At 36.6% G+C, this 19,936-nt stretch overlaps 2 protein-coding genes across 7 annotated transcripts; both read left to right on the plus strand.

Annotated features, from left to right (window-relative positions):
- Positions 1-534: 534 nt before the first annotated feature.
- On the plus strand, positions 535-15,188 carry LOC128227498 (uncharacterized). 4 transcript variants are annotated; one of them, XM_052938109.1, is made up of 9 exons: positions 535-784; positions 4,808-4,857; positions 5,103-5,180; positions 8,825-8,923; positions 9,037-9,121; positions 12,459-12,581; positions 13,003-13,104; positions 13,858-13,977; positions 14,275-15,188. In XM_052938109.1, the coding sequence occupies exons 1-9, from the start codon at positions 620-622 to the stop codon at positions 14,566-14,568; spliced, it is 1,116 nt and encodes a 371-aa protein (XP_052794069.1). In that variant the 5' UTR covers positions 535-619; the 3' UTR covers positions 14,569-15,188. The 4 variants fall into 4 exon arrangements, with proteins under 4 accessions (XP_052794069.1, XP_052794072.1, XP_052794070.1 ...); XM_052938112.1 differs by lacking the exon at positions 535-784 and adding an exon at positions 806-1,077; XM_052938110.1 differs by lacking the exon at positions 535-784 and adding an exon at positions 2,497-2,873.
- Positions 15,189-15,985: 797 nt separating this feature from the next.
- Positions 15,986-19,570, plus strand: LOC128227493 (uncharacterized). 3 transcript variants are annotated; one of them, XM_052938101.1, is made up of 7 exons: positions 15,986-16,085; positions 16,410-16,643; positions 16,939-17,474; positions 17,620-17,803; positions 18,156-18,278; positions 18,465-18,575; positions 18,947-19,570. In XM_052938101.1, the coding sequence occupies exons 2-7, from the start codon at positions 16,458-16,460 to the stop codon at positions 19,235-19,237; spliced, it is 1,431 nt and encodes a 476-aa protein (XP_052794061.1). In that variant the 5' UTR covers positions 15,986-16,085; positions 16,410-16,457; the 3' UTR covers positions 19,238-19,570. The 3 variants fall into 3 exon arrangements, with proteins under 3 accessions (XP_052794061.1, XP_052794060.1, XP_052794062.1); XM_052938100.1 differs by having other exon boundaries at positions 15,998-16,085; positions 16,450-16,643; XM_052938102.1 differs by having other exon boundaries at positions 16,058-16,085; positions 16,503-16,643.
- Positions 19,571-19,936: the final 366 nt, after the last annotated feature.

The raw sequence follows: 19,936 nt of genomic DNA on the forward strand, positions 1-19,936 counted from the left end.
TCTCATTTCGTAGAAACACCGTGTTTTATGCACATTTCTTTCAAATTAAACTCGGTATCCTTCATAAAAACCATTGTTTTCGACATTTATTAAACCTTTTTGGAATATTATAACAATATTATTAATTGTGGTAAATCTTATTTGAGAGTAAGAGTGCATCTTTAAGCTATATCATTTTTGGCGTAGTTTGTAGTAACGATTTAAGTATCTTCATCAAATAAAACACATGCAAAACTGTCAACCATTTCTTTTATTTTCTAGAGATGGTTTCATACACGTCAACACTTCATTTACATTGATTACAACAATAGGGTTTGTTTACCGTAGAAACTATTTTTTGAAAAACCTTTAATAGTAATTTTAAAATGTACATTACGAGTCGTATATATGACATTATTTCAGCTTTTGAAAGGGCATCAATGTAGACCCTTTCATTCGACCAATATATCTACAAACTAGTTCATTACATTGTCCATATTATATTGATTTATCTTCCTCTATTCACGCATCATAAAGTTTCGATTAAAGCTCAAACTAGTTACGGAAGTGAATTGTTAATTGATTTTTAAAATTGACAAAATTCAGCCTTTATTGTTAAAACAAATATTTATATATACATATGGAGGATATAGTGAGCAAAGTATTACACAAGATAAAGACAACTGGGAAAGCATCAAAGGAGGATATTTTAAAGGCTACAGAACACTATGATAAAACTATAGAAGCTTTCCTTTACTGTAAAGCTCATCATGGGGACATTGATGGCAACTATGCAAACGTGTCGGTAAGCATACAATGCCTGCACTCGGAAACAATTAATTCTCAAACATACCATCGATTTATTTGCAAAATGTTCGAATCCATACTTGAAACTGGAACAGTAAGGCCGAGTTGTAAAAATGCTATATCTGTGAGAATGCAGCTTAACGTTTCATCATCGTTTGGACACAAGCAAACCCTAACAGTTCAAAGTTGAACACCATCAACCTCGCTTTCCGTCAGAGCGAAACACGTTGTTATGAAGTAATCATGAGAGAAATCAAAGAGGCTGCGAAACACGACGGTGAACGTGAACGAGTACGTGTATTTGAATGTGTACTTGTATGTGTATGTGTACTTGTACTTGTACTTGTACGTGTACGTGAACGTGTACGTGTACTTGGACGTGAACTTGTACGCAAAAGTACACGTGTACTTGTACTTGTACGTGAATGTGTAGGTGAACTTGTACGTGTATATTAACTTTTACCGGAACTTGTACGTGAATTTGTATATTAACTTGTACACGAACTTGTACGTAAATTACTTGTACGTGTACGTGTACGTTACTTTGTACGTGAACTTGTTCATGGACTTGTACATGTACTGGTACGTGAACGTGAACTTGTACTCGAGTTTGCATGGGTACTTTTACAGGTACCTGTACGTGAACTTGTTCTTAACTGGTACGTGTACGTTGACTTGTATGATTACGTGAACTTGTACGAGTACTTGTACATGAACTTGTACGTGAACATGTGTGTAAACTGGTACGTGTACCTGTACGTGTACTTGTACGTAAATTTGTACGTGTACCTGTACGTAAACTTGTTCGTTAACTTGTATGTGTACGATAACTGGTACTTGAACTTTTACGTGAACTTGTACGTGAACGTGTACGTAAAATTGTACGTGCACTTGTACCTTAACTTGTTCGTGAACTGGTACGTGTATTTGGACGTAAACTTTAACGGGTACTTATACGTGAACGTTAACGTGTACCTGTACTTGAACCTGAACTTGTACGTGAATTTGCATATTACGTGCACATGTACTTGTACGTGAGGTTGACGCGAACTTGTGTGTGCACTTGTAGGTGTATTTGTACGGGTACTTGTACGTGAACTTGTATGTGAACTTGAACGTGTACTGGCACATGAACGTGAACTTGTACGTGAGTTTGCTTGTGAACTTGTACATGAACTTGTACGTAAACTTATACGTGAATTTGAACGTGAATTTGTACATGAACGTGTACGGTTACTTGTTCGTGAACTTGTACTTGTACTTGAACGTGGACTTGTACGAGTACTTGTATGTGTATTTGAACTTGTACGTGAACCTGTACGTGAACTTGTATGTGAACTTGTACTAGTACATGTACTTGAACTTGTACGTATACGTGTACTTTTACGTTAGCTTGTACGTAAAATTGTACTAGTACATGTACGTAAACTTGTACTAGTACTTTTACATGTACGTGAACTTGTACGGGTACTTGTACGTGAACTTGGTCTTGAACTTGTGCATGCACTTGTACGTGTTTTTACATGTTCTTGAATGTGAACTTGTACGCGAACTTGTTCGTGTACTTGTTCGTGAACTTGTTCATTAAATTGAACGTGTACTTGTTTGTGTAGCTACACGAGCATGTTAAATGTCCTGTTGAGTTGTCAATAAAAACTTGTACTTTAAGATTCGTGATCATGAATACTCCCAAAAATTAAGGAAAGTGATTTTTGCGAGTATTCACGAGAAAGTAATTTATGCGAGTATTCACGAGAAAGTGCTTTATACGAGTATTCACGAGAAAGTGCTTTATACGAGTATTCACGAGAAAGTGCTTTATGCGAGTATTCACGAGAAAGTGCTTAATGCGAGTATTCACGAGAAAGTGCTTTATGCGAGTTTTTACGAGAAAGTGCTTATGCGAGTATTCATGAGAAAGTGCTTTACGGGAGTATTCACGAGAAAGTGTTTTATGCGAGTATTCACGAGAAAGTGCTTTTATGCGAGTATTCACGAGAAAGTGCTTTACGGGAGTATTCACGAGAAAGTGCTTTTATGCGAGTATTCACGAGAAAGTGCTTTATGCGAGTATTCACGGGAGTGAAGTAAGTTTTTGGTGACTTTAAGAGACAATTCGACTGAAACTTTCACGGTTGTATTCTTTATTATAAGCACATGCATAATGGTGTAGTACACAGTAAGTAGTGCACACTTACGCGTACCCGTATGTAATGATTCTCAATCTCTCGAATTCCTTTGTAATCTACTTAATGAATAAATCACTAAGTGCATAGTTGGTATGCCATGAAGGTTTCAAATTTAATTTAAAACTATTACTGAACTTTCATGACCCCAATTTGGTGTGGTAAAAATGCAAATAAAAGAGAAAATAAATTTAAATGCACATATTTGCATTGCCTTACCTTTTGTTGGTGTAACATTCAACAGTTACCGTGTATTCATTAAACCAATGTATCATTTGTGTTTGTGACCGAGAAATGACCATTGTTTCATTTCCATTTGGCTTACGATTAAAAACTTTAATAACACGATATAGTTAAAAACATCTATAAAATATTAATAAAAGAAGTTGGGCAGTAGTCGAAATATCCAAATTAAGATCGAGTTGTAGCCTCCAAAATTCTATCGAATGTATGAAGGTAAGATTTTTTTTAAAACTTCCTCGGCAATATGCTGGTTATAACGTTGGTTATTTGAACCATATAAAGCAGATGCATATGTTCGAACTCATACTGTATGATAGCAATAACCAAAGTAAAAAAAAATCATGTGGTGTAGTCAAGTCACTTTTTAATGTTATAGCGTCATTACAAAATAATTGTAATATCTGCATGTTTATAGAGCTAAGGTCCTTTGATGTATTTATTTATTTTTTGACAAAATACTTCAAATTAAAGACATACGGATTAAAATGAAAGAAATAATATAAAACAACTCGTTTTCTCTGTTTATTTTGTTCTAATTTTTAGCAAAATATTTGATGATAGAACTTCATAAAAAAAGGATTATCTTTAGGAAATTTAAAAAAGATGTATGTTCTGATTTATGATACGGTAGAAATAATGTGCATGTTATAAGGACCTAAGTCATTAGTGCAATACAAGGCAACATGTCTATGTAAGCACTGACTGTATGGTAGATAAAAGTTTAACGTTTACAATCACATTGATAAATCAATATCTTGCCTAGAGTTATGTGTTTGAACAAGTTGATCCAAGTTTCGCTTTGCTTCGCTAAACCGAAAGTTGAAGACATAAAGCAGAAACCTACATTGACACGTATTATTAATTTTCAGAAATATGTGTGTTATCTTGCTAAACTGTGTTTAAGTGTAATGTAATACTAAATAACCATAAACACATGTGATACAGTCAGAGAAAATGAGTAATACAACTATTGACATCTTAGCGGACTTGCTCAAGAGGCTATCCAAGAAAGATTCGAGAATTAAAATAACGGACGAAGAGGCTGCAATGGCAACAAAATGTTATAACGGGCTTATTGGAGATTTAAAGAAGTACCGAGATCAATATTACGAATCTGTCAAAGAGGTCAATTGCCTTATTAGTTATACTATTACTCATTGAATGTTGTGTTTTTAACTTTGAGACAAATTAAGATATTAAAATGTTTTATTTAACTGAAATTAAGAATTCATACTGTCTCGATACGTTCTTTTGATTGTTAGTTTTATTTTGGGCAGCAATAATTCTGTTCAGTTGTCATGACCCTGGGTGTGTATGTATTTGTTCAAAAACGAAAGTGAAGCAAGTTTATAATTATAAAGCTCGTTCCCAGTACAATACGCAAAAAAGATATATGTTATCCAGGCCAGGAGTCGAAACCAGGACACATTGGTTAGAAACGAGTCAGCTGACCACTGTGATAACTGGTCATTTTAATCACAGCGCGAATCGATACTTTTAGTCCTTTTACTGTTTAAAGTTGGTTATAATTGTAGTAACACCTTATGCGCTTGATCTTTTTAATATGTATAAATACAGAATATCCATTTCAGGGTACTGATAGCCAATTTTCCAAGAATGAAGCCAAAGCTTCAGGTGGAAGGTAAACCATATCTGCATATGAATTACTGCTTTCTTGTTGATTCATATTCAACTTTTACGAAAACTAATTGTACATAAATATTAAATAAATATATTAAATATATATACGATGCATTTACATCTTTGTACCGTTATGTGGCGACAGTAATTAAATTTACTAGTTAAACATCACTAACAATGATTTTGATTTGTTTTTGACTACAATCCACAAATAACTGGTTGAATTGAGTCATGTAATACTTTCAGGGGATTTGAAGACGAAATTGAAAATCTAAAAGAAGAGCTAAAAAAGAAAGACGAAGAGATTGCTCGCTTGCAGAGAAGGTAATTTGGAATAATCTCACTAAACATAACAACAAAACACAGGGACCAATCCACTCGCAAAACACTATTTTAAGATTATTTGGCATTAATATAACAGATCAATAATATTGAACTATACAGACATACAGTTATTTCGAACGGTCAGCGATATGAAACTAATAATATAGGAGAGTTCCTTATTTCATTTATGTTTTATTGGAAATTGGACGGGTTTGGGCCCGTTCTTATGCATGTTAGTAAGTTTTATTTTTTAATCTTTTCTAGGCTTGTCATCTGTAGTATTCATTGTACAGTTAGACTTATTCTTCGGAAGCACAACAATCTTAAAAATAGGATAGTTTAATGAAGGCAGCCCAATGACATCAATGATAAGTGCAACAGCACAGGCTCTTCTTCGACGCATTCTAGCACAGGCTCTTCTATAATGTACACTAGCACAGGCTCTTCTATCACGTATCATAGCACAGGCTCTCATTTAACGCACCCTAGCACAGACTCTTATTTAACGCACCCTAGCACAGGCTCTTCTTCAACGCACCCTAGCACAGGCTCTTCTTCAACGTACCCTAGCACAGGCTCTTCTATAACGTACCCTAGCACAGGCTCTTCTTCAACGTACCCTAGCACAGGCTCTTCTATAACGCACCCTAGCACAGGCTCTTCTTCAACGTACCCTAGCACAGGCTCTTCTTCAACGTACCCTAGCACAGGCTCTTCTTCAACGCACCCTAGCACAGGCTCTTCTTCAACGCACCCTAGCACAGGCGCTTTTTCAACGCACCCTAGCACAGTCTCTTCTTCAACGCACCCTAGCACAGGCTCTTTTTCAACGCACCCTAGCACAGGCTCTTCTTCAACGCACCCTAGCACAGGCTCTTCTATTACGCATCATAGCACAGGCTCTTTTTCAACGTATCCTAGCACATGCTCTTCTTCAATGTACCCTAGCACAGGCTCATTTTCAACGCAACCTAGAACAGGCTCTTCTATAACGTACCATAGCACAGGCTCTTCTATAACGTATCATAGCACAGGATCTTTTATAACGTACCCTAGCACAGGCTCCAATTCAACGAAACCTAGCACAGGCTCTTCTATAACATATACCCTAGCACAGGCTCTTATTCAACGCACCCTAGCACAAGCTCTTCTATAACGTACCCTACCACAGGCTCTTCTATAGCATACCATAACACAGACTGTTTAATTACGTACCCTAGCACAGGCTCTTCTATAACATACCCTAGCTCAGGCTATTCTAGAACATACTCTAGCACAGGCTCTTCTTCAATGCACCCTAGCACAGGCTTTTATTTAAAGCACCCTAGCACAGGTTCCTCAATAACGTACCCTTGCACAGGCTCTTCTAGAACGCACCCTAGCACAAGCTCTTCTAGATTGTTCCCTAGCATAGGCTCTTCTATAACGCACCCTAGCACAGGCTCTTATTCAACGTACCCTAGCACAGGCTCTTCTTCAATGCACCCTAGCACAGGCGTTTCTTTAACGCACGCTAGCACAGCTCCTCCATAACGCAACCTAGCACATGCTCTTCTATAACGTACCCTAAGACAGGCCCCTTTTTAACGTACCCTAGCATTGGCTCCTCTATACCGCACCCTAGCACAGGCTCTTATTCAACGCACCATAGAACAGGCTCTTCTATAACGCACCCTATCACAGACTCTTCTTCAACGCACTCTAGCACAGGCTCTTATTCAACGCACCCTAGCACAGGCTCTTCTTCAACGTACCCTAGCACAGGCTCTTCTTCAACGCACCCTAATACAGGCTCTTCTTCAACGTAACCTAGCACAGACTCTTCTATAACGCACCCTAGCACAGGCTCTTCTATAACGCGCCCTAGCCCAGGCTCTTCTTCAACGTACCCTAGCACAGGCTCTTCTTCAACGTACCCTAGCACAGGCTCTTCTTCAATGCACCCTAGCACAGGCGTTTCTTTAACGCACGCTAGCACAGCTCCTCCATAACGCAACCAAGCACATGCTCTTCTATAACGTACCCTAAGACAGGCCCCTTTTTAACGTACCCTAGCATTGGCTCCTCTATAACGCACCCTAGCACAGGCTCTTATTCAACGCACCATAGAACAGGCTCTTCTATAACGCACCCTATCACAGACTCTTCTTCAACGCACTCTAGCACAGGCTCTTATTCAACGCACCCTAGCACAGGCTCTTCTTCAACGTACCCTAGCACAGGCTCTTCTTCAACGCACCCTAATACAGGCTCTTCTTCAACGTAACCTAGCACAGACTCTTCTATAACGCACCCTAGCACAGGCTCTTCTATAACGCGCCCTAGCACAGGCTCTTCTTCAACGTACCCTAGCACAGGCTCTTCTTCAACGAACCCTAGCACAGGCTCTTCTTCAACGTACCCTAGCACAGGCTCTTCTTCAACGCACCCTAGCACAGGCTCTTCTTCAACGCACCCTAGCACAGGCTCTTCTTCAACGTACCCTAGCACAGGCTCTTCTTCAACGCACCCTAGTACAGGCTCTTCTTCAACGCACCCTAACACAGGCTCTTCTTCAACGAACCCAGCACAGGCTTTTCTTCAACGTACCCTAGCACAGGCTCTTCTTCAACGTACCCTAGCACAAGCTCTTTTATAACGTTCCCTAGCACAGGCCCTTCTATAACGTACCCTATCACAGGCTCTTCTTCAATGTACCCTAGCACAGGCTCTTCTTCAACGTACCCTAGCACAAGCTCTTTTATAACGCACCCTAGCACAGGCTCTTCTTCAACGCACCCTAGAACAGGCTCTTCTTCAACGCACCCTAGCACAGGCATTTCTTCAACGTACCTTAGCACAGGCTTTTCTATAACGTACCCTAGCACAGGCTCTTATTCAACGCACCATAGCACAGGCTCTTCTTCAACGTACCTTAGCACAGGCTCTTCTTCAACGTACCCTAGCACAGGCTCTTCTATAACGCACCCTAGCACAGGCTCTTCTTTAACGCACCCTAGCACAGGCTCTTCTATAACGCAACCTAGCACAGGCCCTTCTATAACTTACCCTATCACAGGCTCTTCTATAACATAACCTAGCACAGGCTCTTCTATAACGCACCCCAGCACAGGCTCCTCTTCAACGCACCCTAGCACAGGCTCTTCTATAACGCACCCTAGCACAGGCTCCTCTTCAACGTACCCTTGCACAGGGTCTTCTAGAACGCACCCTAGCACAGGCTCTTCTTCAACGTACCCTTGCACAGGCTCTTCTAGAACGCACCCTAGCACAAGCTCTTCTAGATTGTTCCCTAGCATAGGCTCTTCTATAACGCACCATAGCACAGGCTCTTCTTCAACGTACCCTAGCACAGGCTCTTTTTCAATGTACCCTAGCACAGGCTTTTCTTCAACGTACCCTAGCACAGGCTCTTGTATAACGCACCCTAGCTCTTCTTCACAAGCGTTCTTTTTTCAAGAATCAGCCAATGTCAATTTACATATACAGGGAATTACAAGTTCCAGCATATGAATAACTATACTGATTGAACAATAATTTCTCAGCTTAAATATTAAAGTTGAGACCTATAGAATAAGCAATTAACATAGAACATATTTGATCAAATAACACTTTAAATGAATAAAAAATGTATTTGCTAACAGACCGGGACCCAAATCAAGTGAAGTTGCTGTTGACAAAAACAGAGAATTGCAGCAGAAATTACAACAGAAGGAAAGAACAATTCAAGAACTACGGACAAGGTATCAACTCACAGTTGTAGTTTCTTAAAAATGACAATTTATTTTTTAAAATATAACTAAATATCATATACATCAAGGGCAACACAGTGATTCTAAATTCCGCTTTGTTTCAGATTGAGCGGTATCGCAGGTCAGAAACTAAGTGAAGGAAATCCTGATATTACTGATCTTAGCGACCCCTACAGACCAACTATATTGGTAACGATCTCAATTTCCAGACATAATTATAATTTTTCGTTATAAGCTCACACTAGTGTTTGATTTCTTCAAAGCTTAAATCTTGACATTAAAACTGTTATGCTATCATGCCTGTCTTTATAACATTCCATCGGAAACGTTTGACAACTTTTAGTATATGTATTCACGGTGGAGAACCCACGTGACTTATTTGGTAAAGTGCACGGCAACAAATGTCAACAAGTCTCGATTCAGGTAAGGTTTTTAAAGATAATTTTCTTAATATTTGGAGATTTTTTGTGAAATAAAGACCATAAACCCCGCATTTAAGAGCTCTATCCACGGTATTAAAGAAATCTAATGCAAAGTGCACGGCTTTTGACAAATCTATCGCTTTACTTCATGTTGGCCGTAAATAACTCATACACAAATCTTATTTTAAGCAAATTTTATGTATTTTAAAGTTTTCAGCGTGTATTGTTGAACTTCTTATAGTTATTTCAAAGGCGAAAATGAACTAAAACCAAAATGATAAAGTACACGGACATTTTAGGATGATAAAGTACACGGTTATTTTAGTTTATGTTTGAAAGTAGAGTGCGGTTTACAAACTAATCGTTATATAAGCATTTTCTATTCGTGAAGTCAGAATGTATAGTGTTTAGTTTTTATCTAAGTTGTAACAATAAATTTTGCATTATAATGCACACCTAAATAACTAAATATTTAGCAATCATATTTAATGAGGAGTTGAAAGATAGTCTATGGAATAATTTAAGAGAAAGTCTGCCATTATAAGTTCGATTACTTTTAAGTATGCAGATCAATACAGAATCATACATACATTTCTTCAAAAATCATATAGTTTTACTTATAAATTACAATCTGGACTGACGGCGAATAAAACATCTCTGTAGAAATTACAATCTGGACTGACGGCGAATAAAACATCTCTGTAGTTAGCGGCCCGTTTGTGGTGATTATAAATTTCATGAATGTTCCTATTTTGATGTGTTTTGCACACCACAATTAGTTTATATATATTTCCACATTTAAAGCATATTGTTCATACCTTTCAGGTAACGCTGAATCTTTTAAAAATTTGGTTCTGAACAAATATTATCTGATCTACATCAGTAAAACTGCGGTCGTTCGAACAATACAGACAGGAACTCATTGTAAAGATGGAGGCTCAGAGTTAGATGGGAAACAGCAAGGAGGAATGAGAGCACACTATATTACCAACTTACAGGCTAGGACTAAGACTCGAACATCTAGATAAGAGCTGGGCATGGAACATTAGAATGTTCTAGACTAAAGGCTGAAATGCGATTACAAAATAATTGTGTTTCAAAGCTTGCTGAATTATATAAGATACATGCAGATAAGAGTTTATAGGGAATAAATGGGAAAATGACAACAATGCATCTCTAAACCTTGTGAAAATGTTTTATGCTCAATCCGTTTTCATACTATTTTTACACTGCAACTTTTTCAGTACTGTAATACAAACGAACATTTTGAAAGAGCACCATTTGGTAACAGTACGTTTTGCTATTTATAAAATGTTAAACTCATGAAAACGTTATTTTAACTCGGCAACATACTGGAATGCACTTCTAACTAGACCATTGTAATCTTTCAATGTGTCATGATTAGGTGTGTTTCGCCTTAAATTGCCTGCTGAGTCCAGATTTGAACTTGAACGCTGAGCGACACTGTAGACATTTGTGACGTGTCATACCCCTGTGTCTAGTAGAAATCTGGTCACTGAGATTGGTCGTGTCACCCAATTTGAACCCACACACACCAGAGGTTAGCTTCAATTGGCCGCTTTCGCGTCTTTCGTGTATCTTCAAGTCTTGCAAGGGCAGTTTTGTCACACTATTTGCAAACGTGCAACTTTGTCTCGCCCTGATTGCTGCACCTATAAAAAAGACATGTACTGTCACAAGTTAGCGAGAATTGCTGGCAATGTCAGTACTTGAATATAATTTATAAAAAACACTATATTACTGCCACGCAATGAGTGTTTGATCGTGTAATCAGCACCATAAAACTGAACGACCCTGTCCACTGAAACATGGACCACATTATTACCCGGTATGTGAAAAACGCCACCCCTAAAAAACGTTGAAAACACAGTCAGACGACGGCAAATCTTAACCTCTACACGAGGGGAGTCGTAATAAAAGTATATCTGTTAGTATATTCTTATTTCTCGGCGAAAAAAATAAAGCTAAAAACTAACCTGTGTCTGTGTAAACACTTTCCCGCAAAAACGATGGCAATCGACCAGAATGCCTTCTATCGTGGTCTACTAGATGTTTGTTTTTTATTATTTTGAAATGCCATTCCGCATTCTTTGCATAAAGTCGGAGTCTTCATATTCTAAAATGAAACAAATATCACAAAATTATAAGTCTTTCAAATCTGCTAGCAATCGAAGACATTAAAAGTACAAGAACACTTTTCTTTCTCAAAATTGACAAAATGAAGAGTTATTAAGCAGTTATGTGTTACTGTTTACCATGTATAATGAATACAAGCACGTTTTACATATACGATACGAAAAAGAAGTGGAACACCCTTTACAAAAAAACCTCAAGCCCTTTATATGTCAATTGCGAATATATTGTTAAAATACGGGACTGAATTTTAGTGTGATAACACATGTTTCCATGATTCATGAAAATGAGCCCATCATTTAGGCGACTCTGTCGGTCTAACTGTTAAAACGCGTTCATTCTTCCCTTGCCACTCCATTACAATGCGTCTTTTCAAACATGGAGCAATGTTCAATAATGAATTTGAAGAATAGAAATAATAAATATATTTATAATAACTCGTTTTAGCACCAGTCAGTGAAATAATGAGTATATACACTGAAGGTTGTAAAAGACCGTGTACTTTATCAAACCTAAAATGTCCGTGTACTTTATCAATTTGGCGTTAGTTCATTTTCGCCTTTGAAATAACTATAAGAAGTTCAACAATACACGCTGAAAACTTTAAAATACATAAAATTTGCTTAAAATAAGATTTTTGTATGAATTATTTACGGATAGCATGAAGTAAAGCGATAGATTTGTCAAAAGCCGTGTATTTTGCCTTAGATTTCAACTCTGAGAAATCAGTTGGTCAAGATTTTCAGGAAAACTTTAGGATAATAGAGAACGTTCTTTATTACCGTGGATGGAGCTCTTAAATGCGGGGTTTATGGTCTTTATTTCACAAAAAATCTCCAAATATTAAGAAAGTTATCTTTGAAAACCTTACCTGAATCGAGACTTGTTGACATTTGTTGCCGTGCACTTTACCAAATGAGTCACGTGGGTTCTCCACCGTGGTATTGTAGGCTCAGAAATTTAGTCAAATTTATGACGATGAGTGGACTGCAGCATTCGAAGATCTACAATCCAGCAATTATTTTCGTGATAACGAAAAAGAAACAATCGACGTGTTGTCTGATATACTAAAGGTACCCTTTATTTTCTTTAGATGCTGGTTTTCTTATTATAATCCTCTGACTTTTACCTCGTAATCAGTCAACAGTATAGTATCTACCATCTAGTATCATTTTTACATTCAGGCTGTAGTATGTACTTTATTGATAATTCAACGGGCCATCAACGAAAAACCCCCATAAAAACAGAATATTTTCAGTATTGGGCATTGACAATATTTTTGAGCGTAACTGGGCAATATTGACGACTTGAACAAAAATCTTGACGAAAATCTTTATTGACAAGTTGTCAATATAAATGTTATCCAACTTCTGTCGAATAGTTTTTTTGAGTACAAAATTACTGAGCAATTGGAACCCAAAAACAAGAATGTCAATTTTATAAATGCAATAATATTATGAGCCGCTTACAGTTGAAAAAAATCAATGGTTTCAGGATGTAAACAAGTTTTGCATTGAAGCAGAAAGGGACCAGTTTGTATTCCTGAAGGAGTCAGCACTTCGTGAAATATTACAGCCTACGGTCAAATATCAGAAGGTATAATCGATGTTCATCTTAAAGAGAGAACATTGACTTTTTCTTATGATTAGGTAAATTGTCTTTTAAGTTGTTTTCAGTATAGGAATACATATTCCGAGAAGGTATATGCAAATATGTTTGTCGCATTTGTTAAGGTATGATCCTGTTCTTTTTATATAAATAGTTTAAAGCCCTGAGCCCACGATTACGAAAGGTGTAAAGCCGACCAAAAAATCAAATCTTATGTAATAGTTAACTCATTATATTAAATTTATTATACAACTCACTAAATGTTTTATACATAGTTTGTTTAAAATCGCTGTTATCATAGGATATGTCTGAATATGGAAATAATTTCTTTTCGCGGACAAAATCCTTACCTTAAGGAATCGGCCTTCATAATTAAATACACATTTGAATAACTATTCACATAAACTTTGGTTATGTCTTTCGAATACTAAAATACAGTGTGTAATAAAGTTCGTATATTTTACTTTAAGTAAAGGGATACCAACGGGCGGGATCCTTTTTACAAAAAAAGAGCATTTTGGAATCAAACAGGCACATATTGTGTGCATTTAGATTTATTCGTGGGATTAAAAGGACATATCCGTAAAAAAACGGAAGGTCCACTTTCCTCTACTCAGTCATTCGCTATTGTATATGATCTTTTGCCAATTTATGCAGTTCTTAGTCTAAGTCAAGTCAGAATGGAGACCCTTCGTAAACATTAACCATAGCTCCGTACGTACGGCTTTATATCTTATTAAGGAATCACATTCATCACCCAATACCGAGGAGATGAGCACACTGGAGGAAAATGCTGCAAACATACACTTAAAAGAATTGCGAAAGGCGCTAGCAGTCCTCTCCGGCCAGGGATATCTAAAGGTATGTTTTTATATAAAGAAATAGAATTAAAATGGTGCAGAACAAACGTGTACTTAGTTTGTGCATTTTACTAAAATGAACTCCAGTTGTCTGCAGCGAAAGGGACATTGAACGCATAAATTCAAAACATTGCAAATGACATGATGGGTCTAATGAATATCATTTTGATATAAACATTCAACTTAATTGATAACAGGTTTACAATTTTAACAACATGATATAATATATTTTATGTGATATTTTTCAAATCTTCCTTGTTTACCGTGCCTTTGATTAGTGAGTCTTCTCGTTTTACAGATATTTGCCAAACTTCAAACAGATACCATTAAACGAAAAACAAATCTAAAAAAATTACCAGATGGGATTAACACTTTCATTGAAAGTTCGTTGAAATCTATCTGGCTCATGAAAGTGCAAGATCCTCCCGTAGTTCTAAAATGGGTAGACCCCGGTACAAAAGTACAAACAGACAAATTCAGTTTCTATACCAAGAAAGGCAAGACCGTGGCTCAGTGTGTATGGCCGGCTGTTCTGCTCCATGAAGACGGACCACTTATGTCTAAGGGCATAGTTCAGGGTCGTGGTGATTAAAATCGCATAAGTCAAGCAGTTTTTGTTCGGAAATAAAGCCGCTTTGTTTTAAAATGAAAAAACCCCGACCATACAAAAAAAAAACGTTTTAAAGACTGTAAAATGTTTTGTCCGATTTGTTAAACTGTGACTACAACGGGTAGAGGAACAACCTACACCACATAACGCTTTGACCCAAGACGTCAGAAACTATGAGCTAGATGAAGGCCACATTATGAGAAAATCGTTAAATAGAGAATAGAGAAATATTGACAAACGCAAGTGAAAACAAGTGAACTAAATTTTCTAACCCTTCCTTCGAGCTTTGGAATTATAAAGTGTGGCTAAAGACAGAGATATGAAAAGGTAGCAATACAACCAAATCCACAAGGACAAACCGAGCAGCCAAACCTTCTTGTGAACTTATAAGTTTATACGAGTGTACATGTATTTGTTTTACCGAGTATATATTTAATATGAATACAGTGGCGTAAATGTTCTTTGATTATCAAAAAATGCTTTGTTAGCTTCTATCAGTTATATAGCACTTGAAATATAGTATGTTGCTTATGCAATGGTCAAAATCACAAAAGAGGGTTTAAAACGAAAAAAAGTGACTTTAAATAAAGAAGCTGATAGAACTGGCTCTCTCTCATCTCTCCAAATGTATCACTGTTTATTTCTACTTTATGTTGAAATTTTGTAAGCTTTACTACCGATGCCCTAACAATGTTGACAGGTTTCCTTCGTAAATTAAGCGTAGACCTAACACATGTTGTAAAAGGAACAGGTCCTCTAGGAACAAAGCCTCAAACTTTAACTATCGTTCGTATACCACATTGAATTGTACGAAAAGGGATCGAGTGACCTAAGGGTATATGTTTCCGTCTCTCATCGAAGAGGTTGTGGGTTCGATCCCCACCAGGGGTAGTTTCTCACAGCCGCCTTATGGGAACCAGTACGCGGTTAACATAATCTAGAGTGATTCTATAACTCACTTTCGTCACAGGTGAGCTTACATATATTAGTATAAACTATTCTTACGGAGGCATGCCAAACAAATTGCCTTAAATAGAATATTTGTTCAGACATTATCCAGTGTTTTTCAAGGTCAATTTATGGATATTATATCTCAACCTCATATATCCATACATGTTCATAAACTGCATGTGCTAGTTCTTTGCCATAGTTAATTGCATATAAGGATATTTGCCTGAAATAAAAGAAACTCGCAATCATTTTAAGTACCATGTTTTGTTTTCTAACGAAGTTCGAGGGCTGCAATGTATTGCTAGCCCTACAACAATATTCTTATTGACAATTATTGCTAGCTTTTAATCACTATCGTCCAATACAGTGTTCTATTCAAAATGCTTATTGTTACAAATATCACATTTCAATATAGTCAAGAAGAAAACAGTTTGAATAATGAAAATCAGTAAGCGTATATGTTAGATCAATGATTAATAATATAATAGTTTACTTAACAGTGTTTATTTAAAATGGCGAACAAACTTTGACATAGGATCTTTAATATGGTATGTATTTAAAATGCATTCCGACGGAATATTGTAATTGTCCTACCGACTAAATATAGAACATGTTATTTGTTATAATGTCACTAATAGAGTTTACTAATATTAGTTTAATATGCTTAAAACTTAAATGCTTGAAAATATTTATTACATTCACTTTTATAACAAATAATTTGATAGTATTTTGATACATAACATCTAGGACAGACCGAATAGGTATTGTTAAACTTAAACATGTACGTTTTGAGTACGATAATTGATTTAAATACTTTCAAAATTAATACAGTAAGTTATTTTTCAAACTTTATACATGCACCAACATAAAAGCATTAACACTGCTTTTTAACATGTGCTGACAATTTGGAAGTACTAGAAATGGCGAACAAAGCGCCTGATCAACTAGTAGACGTGTTAAAGCAGGTTCAAGCGAGAAAAACAGTTAAGTCTGAGGACGCCACACGGGCACTGCAGCAATACTACAAAGTGCAGGAGCATATCAAGATTTTGAAAAAAGAAATTGAGTTCTTCAAAGCAAATAAAGAGAAAGAGAAAGAGAAAGAAGTGAGTATGAAAAAGTATACACCACAGAGTAACTAAGCTATATATGTTAAATCGTTCTTCAGATCACATTTAATATCCTGTATTTTCTTTTGGCCTTCTTGCCATGCGATGATTTTAAGTGTATGTAATCGATTTTATGTATGTACATTTACAAGTGAACATTTTCAATTATGAGACATAAATAATAGTTTAGTATCCGTAATTATTGTATTAAAAACCGCCTCAAATTACTACCAACTCCTTTTTCCTTCATATCTTGTATCCCATTCTCATTCATATTTTGCGTTTATTCAAGGCACAATCGAAACAATTGGGAAATGGAAGTGCAGCCGCAAGAAAAAGCAGTGCTGTTTCAAAACAGTTGGGAAATGGTTCTTCACATAAACTCAAACAGCCGAGCCCGGCACAGAAAGGAACACAGAAAGTTTTAAACGGACCAAAAATATTGAACGGTCCAAAAATATTGAATGGACCTGCGGTATCAAGAGTTTCTAATGACAATACAGGGAGGTTGAATAATTCCAATTCACCGAGAATACTCAACGGTCCAACGGATCCAAAAAATATAGGAGCCAAATCGCCATCAAAGTCAGAAACGAGAGATAATATATCGATGAAAAGTGGGCAAACTAAACTATTGACAAGAACCCAGTCTATAAAAGAAGAGCCCGAAAAGTCAACAAGACGAGAATCTATTAAACCGGATGAAAAGGGCCCGTCTTCATCTCGCAGGGATTCTTTGAATCCTGTAAAAGAAATTTCTGATAAGGATAAGGAATTAGCTAGGCTTAGATTTCAAAATGCCCAGTTAAAGGTGTCGTTAGATAACAGGTACAGTTATTCACTTGTTAACTTTAATTTAAATACATGTTTTATACTACATGTAGTTGCAAATTTTTTATTGCTTACATTAAGAGTATGATTTTCTTAAATGATATCAGCAAGTGTTACTTTACCTTTATATGTCATTTAATAGGCCAACAAATGACGCACCAAAAGGTCCCAAAGTTGCAATCTTGAATTTGCCTCCACCGGACAAATTAGTTATGGAGTTTAAAGGCATACACGAAAACGAATGGAGAGTTGCATTTCATGATCTCGAGAAGCACTACAAATTTCAAGAGGATGCAATTACGGATTTGCTAGCTGGAATCGCAAAGGTGATAAATGATATTTTGTCTCATGATAAAAAAAAAGAGTTCGAAAAGGGTGATTAATCTATACATTTGATTTAATATTGTCAAGTTGTAGTCAAAATAGTGTGAACATCATTTTTCACAGCCCTTCATATGAAACAAGCATTTAAGAATACGAGATTCTCTCTCGCATCTGGCAACATCTTGTTGTTCATGACGACAATGTGCGAGTAGTGACGACATTTCTTAGATTAAATAGGACGTACTGCCACATCTTTTTTATACCCCCTCGAAAATGGGAGGCATTCCTACGCACCGTAACTCGTAGCAAAAGTCTTAACAATCTGACAGAGTTATTGACTATTTCTTTTTTCAGGAAGCGTATCACTTTAGCCAGGCTAGTGAAAAACAACAGTTCGAGGATATTAAAAAGGCACACGCGCACGTGACAGATGTTTTAGTGCAGCCAAAATATGCAACACAAACACGAGATGTACTTGTAGGTATACATTTCAGAGAGAGAATAGATACATTTAAGAAAATTGTTCACTTTTTAGCGTAATATATGACACTGTCTGTGAGAAGAAAAATAAGTATTTCGCAACCCTTCTGGTTTTCATATACATAAGCATACACTTACGAAATTATACATGTTGATAAACGTTTGATTTCACTCTGACTTTAGACTGCAAAATCAAAGTCGATTATCGATAAAGACGGTTTTCAAGTGACGAGGAAGTTTTTACGTGAATATCGCAAATCACTGGGAAGGGTGCCCATTCCCGGCTTGGTAGAGGTAAGGAGAACTTTTAACACTGTTTAAACTTCAAGTTCAGGGTAGGAAGGTGGTTTGCATAACAACAGATAGCTGGGTATGCTTTCTATCTAAGCCAAAGTTCACCTTCACCAGGTCTTCATGAGGGTTATGCCAGCTTCTTTACACTTAAATACAAATTCTGTTCCATATCTTAATCTATTTGTGTCATTGTGCATTGTCTTGAATGGTATTGGTAGCAACATGTGTTTGATATAATCTTAATTGTACATCGTGTATGTACAATTACACAACAATTAGAATGGTGCTTTTGGAAGCACTTAAAATATGTGTGAATAAATAGCAATCTCGGTGTGATAGAGACTGCGTAAATTTATAACTTGTCATTGCAGATATTTGAAATAATGGCTCAGAAGGATGTCATCATGAGGCAAACGTCATTGAGAGTTATCCCTAAATCAGTTAAACCCTACATACATAAACTAGTTGAAGTTAACTGGCTTATGGCCCTCCAAGAACCGCAACTGACTCAAGTGTGGCCTAGAGGGGGACAACTCATGAACAGAGACTGGTTTACTGCTTATGAAAAGAAGGGAGCAACAATCATTCACACAGTCTGGCCTGCCTTGTTCTTTCATAAAGAAGGCCCACTTGCTGAACGCGGAGTTTGTGCTGTTAAATAGAATATGATTTCATGATTTAAATGCCAATTATACATGTTGTGTGTCTGACAAATTGTTCAAGTATTTCTGTACCAAACTATAAAAATGCAAATTGTATGCATGCATGTTTGCAGGAGATGGCAACCTAGGTTGCAGGTGTTCTCTTAAATTAAAATGTAAAGTAACTACGAATTAATAATATTCATCATTTTTTTTGTCTTCTAAGAAAACGTGTCGACATTTGTTTTATATGTTATTAGAGCATGCAATATAAAATAAAATAGTAGGCCTGAGCGTGTAAAGACGTATGTTGGTTGAATTAAAATGATACTATTAATAAACAATGAAAAGCCACGCCAATCGTAGTAATGTTCATAAAGTATTACAAAATCCTGAAACACTCAAAACTTTGTTGTTTGACACACCCCTAAAGAGAGATCCTCCGGCAAAATACAAGAAATGTATGACAACAGCAGACTCGGTTTGATTTAACCTGTTCAATGGCAGTACTCAAATATGCAACACTGTCAATGCCCATTATATTACCACAGGCTTCAATCTCACTTATATCATTTCGTGATGTCACTGCTTGTCATTATGCTGAGTGCTAGGCACCCATAGCGCAACGCCGTGAGTATAGGTGACCTGATTAAAAAAAAGATTTCATCGGCTTATAAAGACCTATACCATTTTCAATAACTGAATGGTCATTTTCTCAGG

This window comes from Mya arenaria, chromosome 3 (genome assembly GCF_026914265.1).
Source record: "Mya arenaria isolate MELC-2E11 chromosome 3, ASM2691426v1".
NCBI classification, from domain to species: Eukaryota; Metazoa; Mollusca; class Bivalvia; order Myida; family Myidae; genus Mya; species Mya arenaria.

Coding starts and splice junctions, on each gene's coding strand:
- LOC128227498 (XM_052938108.1), top strand. CDS start 4,170: ATGAGTAATACAACTATTGACATCTTAGCGGACTTGCTCAAGAGGCTA. Junction 4,858..5,102: donor GCCAAAGCTTCAGGTGGAAG/GTAAACCATATC, acceptor TAATACTTTCAG/GGGATTTGAAGACGAAATTG. Junction 9,122..12,458: donor CCTACAGACCAACTATATTG/GTAACGATCTCA, acceptor GTGGTATTGTAG/GCTCAGAAATTTAGTCAAAT.
- LOC128227493 (XM_052938101.1), top strand. CDS start 16,458: ATGGCGAACAAAGCGCCTGATCAACTAGTAGACGTGTTAAAGCAGGTT. Junction 17,475..17,619: donor AAGGTGTCGTTAGATAACAG/GTACAGTTATTC, acceptor GTCATTTAATAG/GCCAACAAATGACGCACCAA. Junction 17,804..18,155: donor TGCTAGCTGGAATCGCAAAG/GTGATAAATGAT, acceptor TTCTTTTTTCAG/GAAGCGTATCACTTTAGCCA.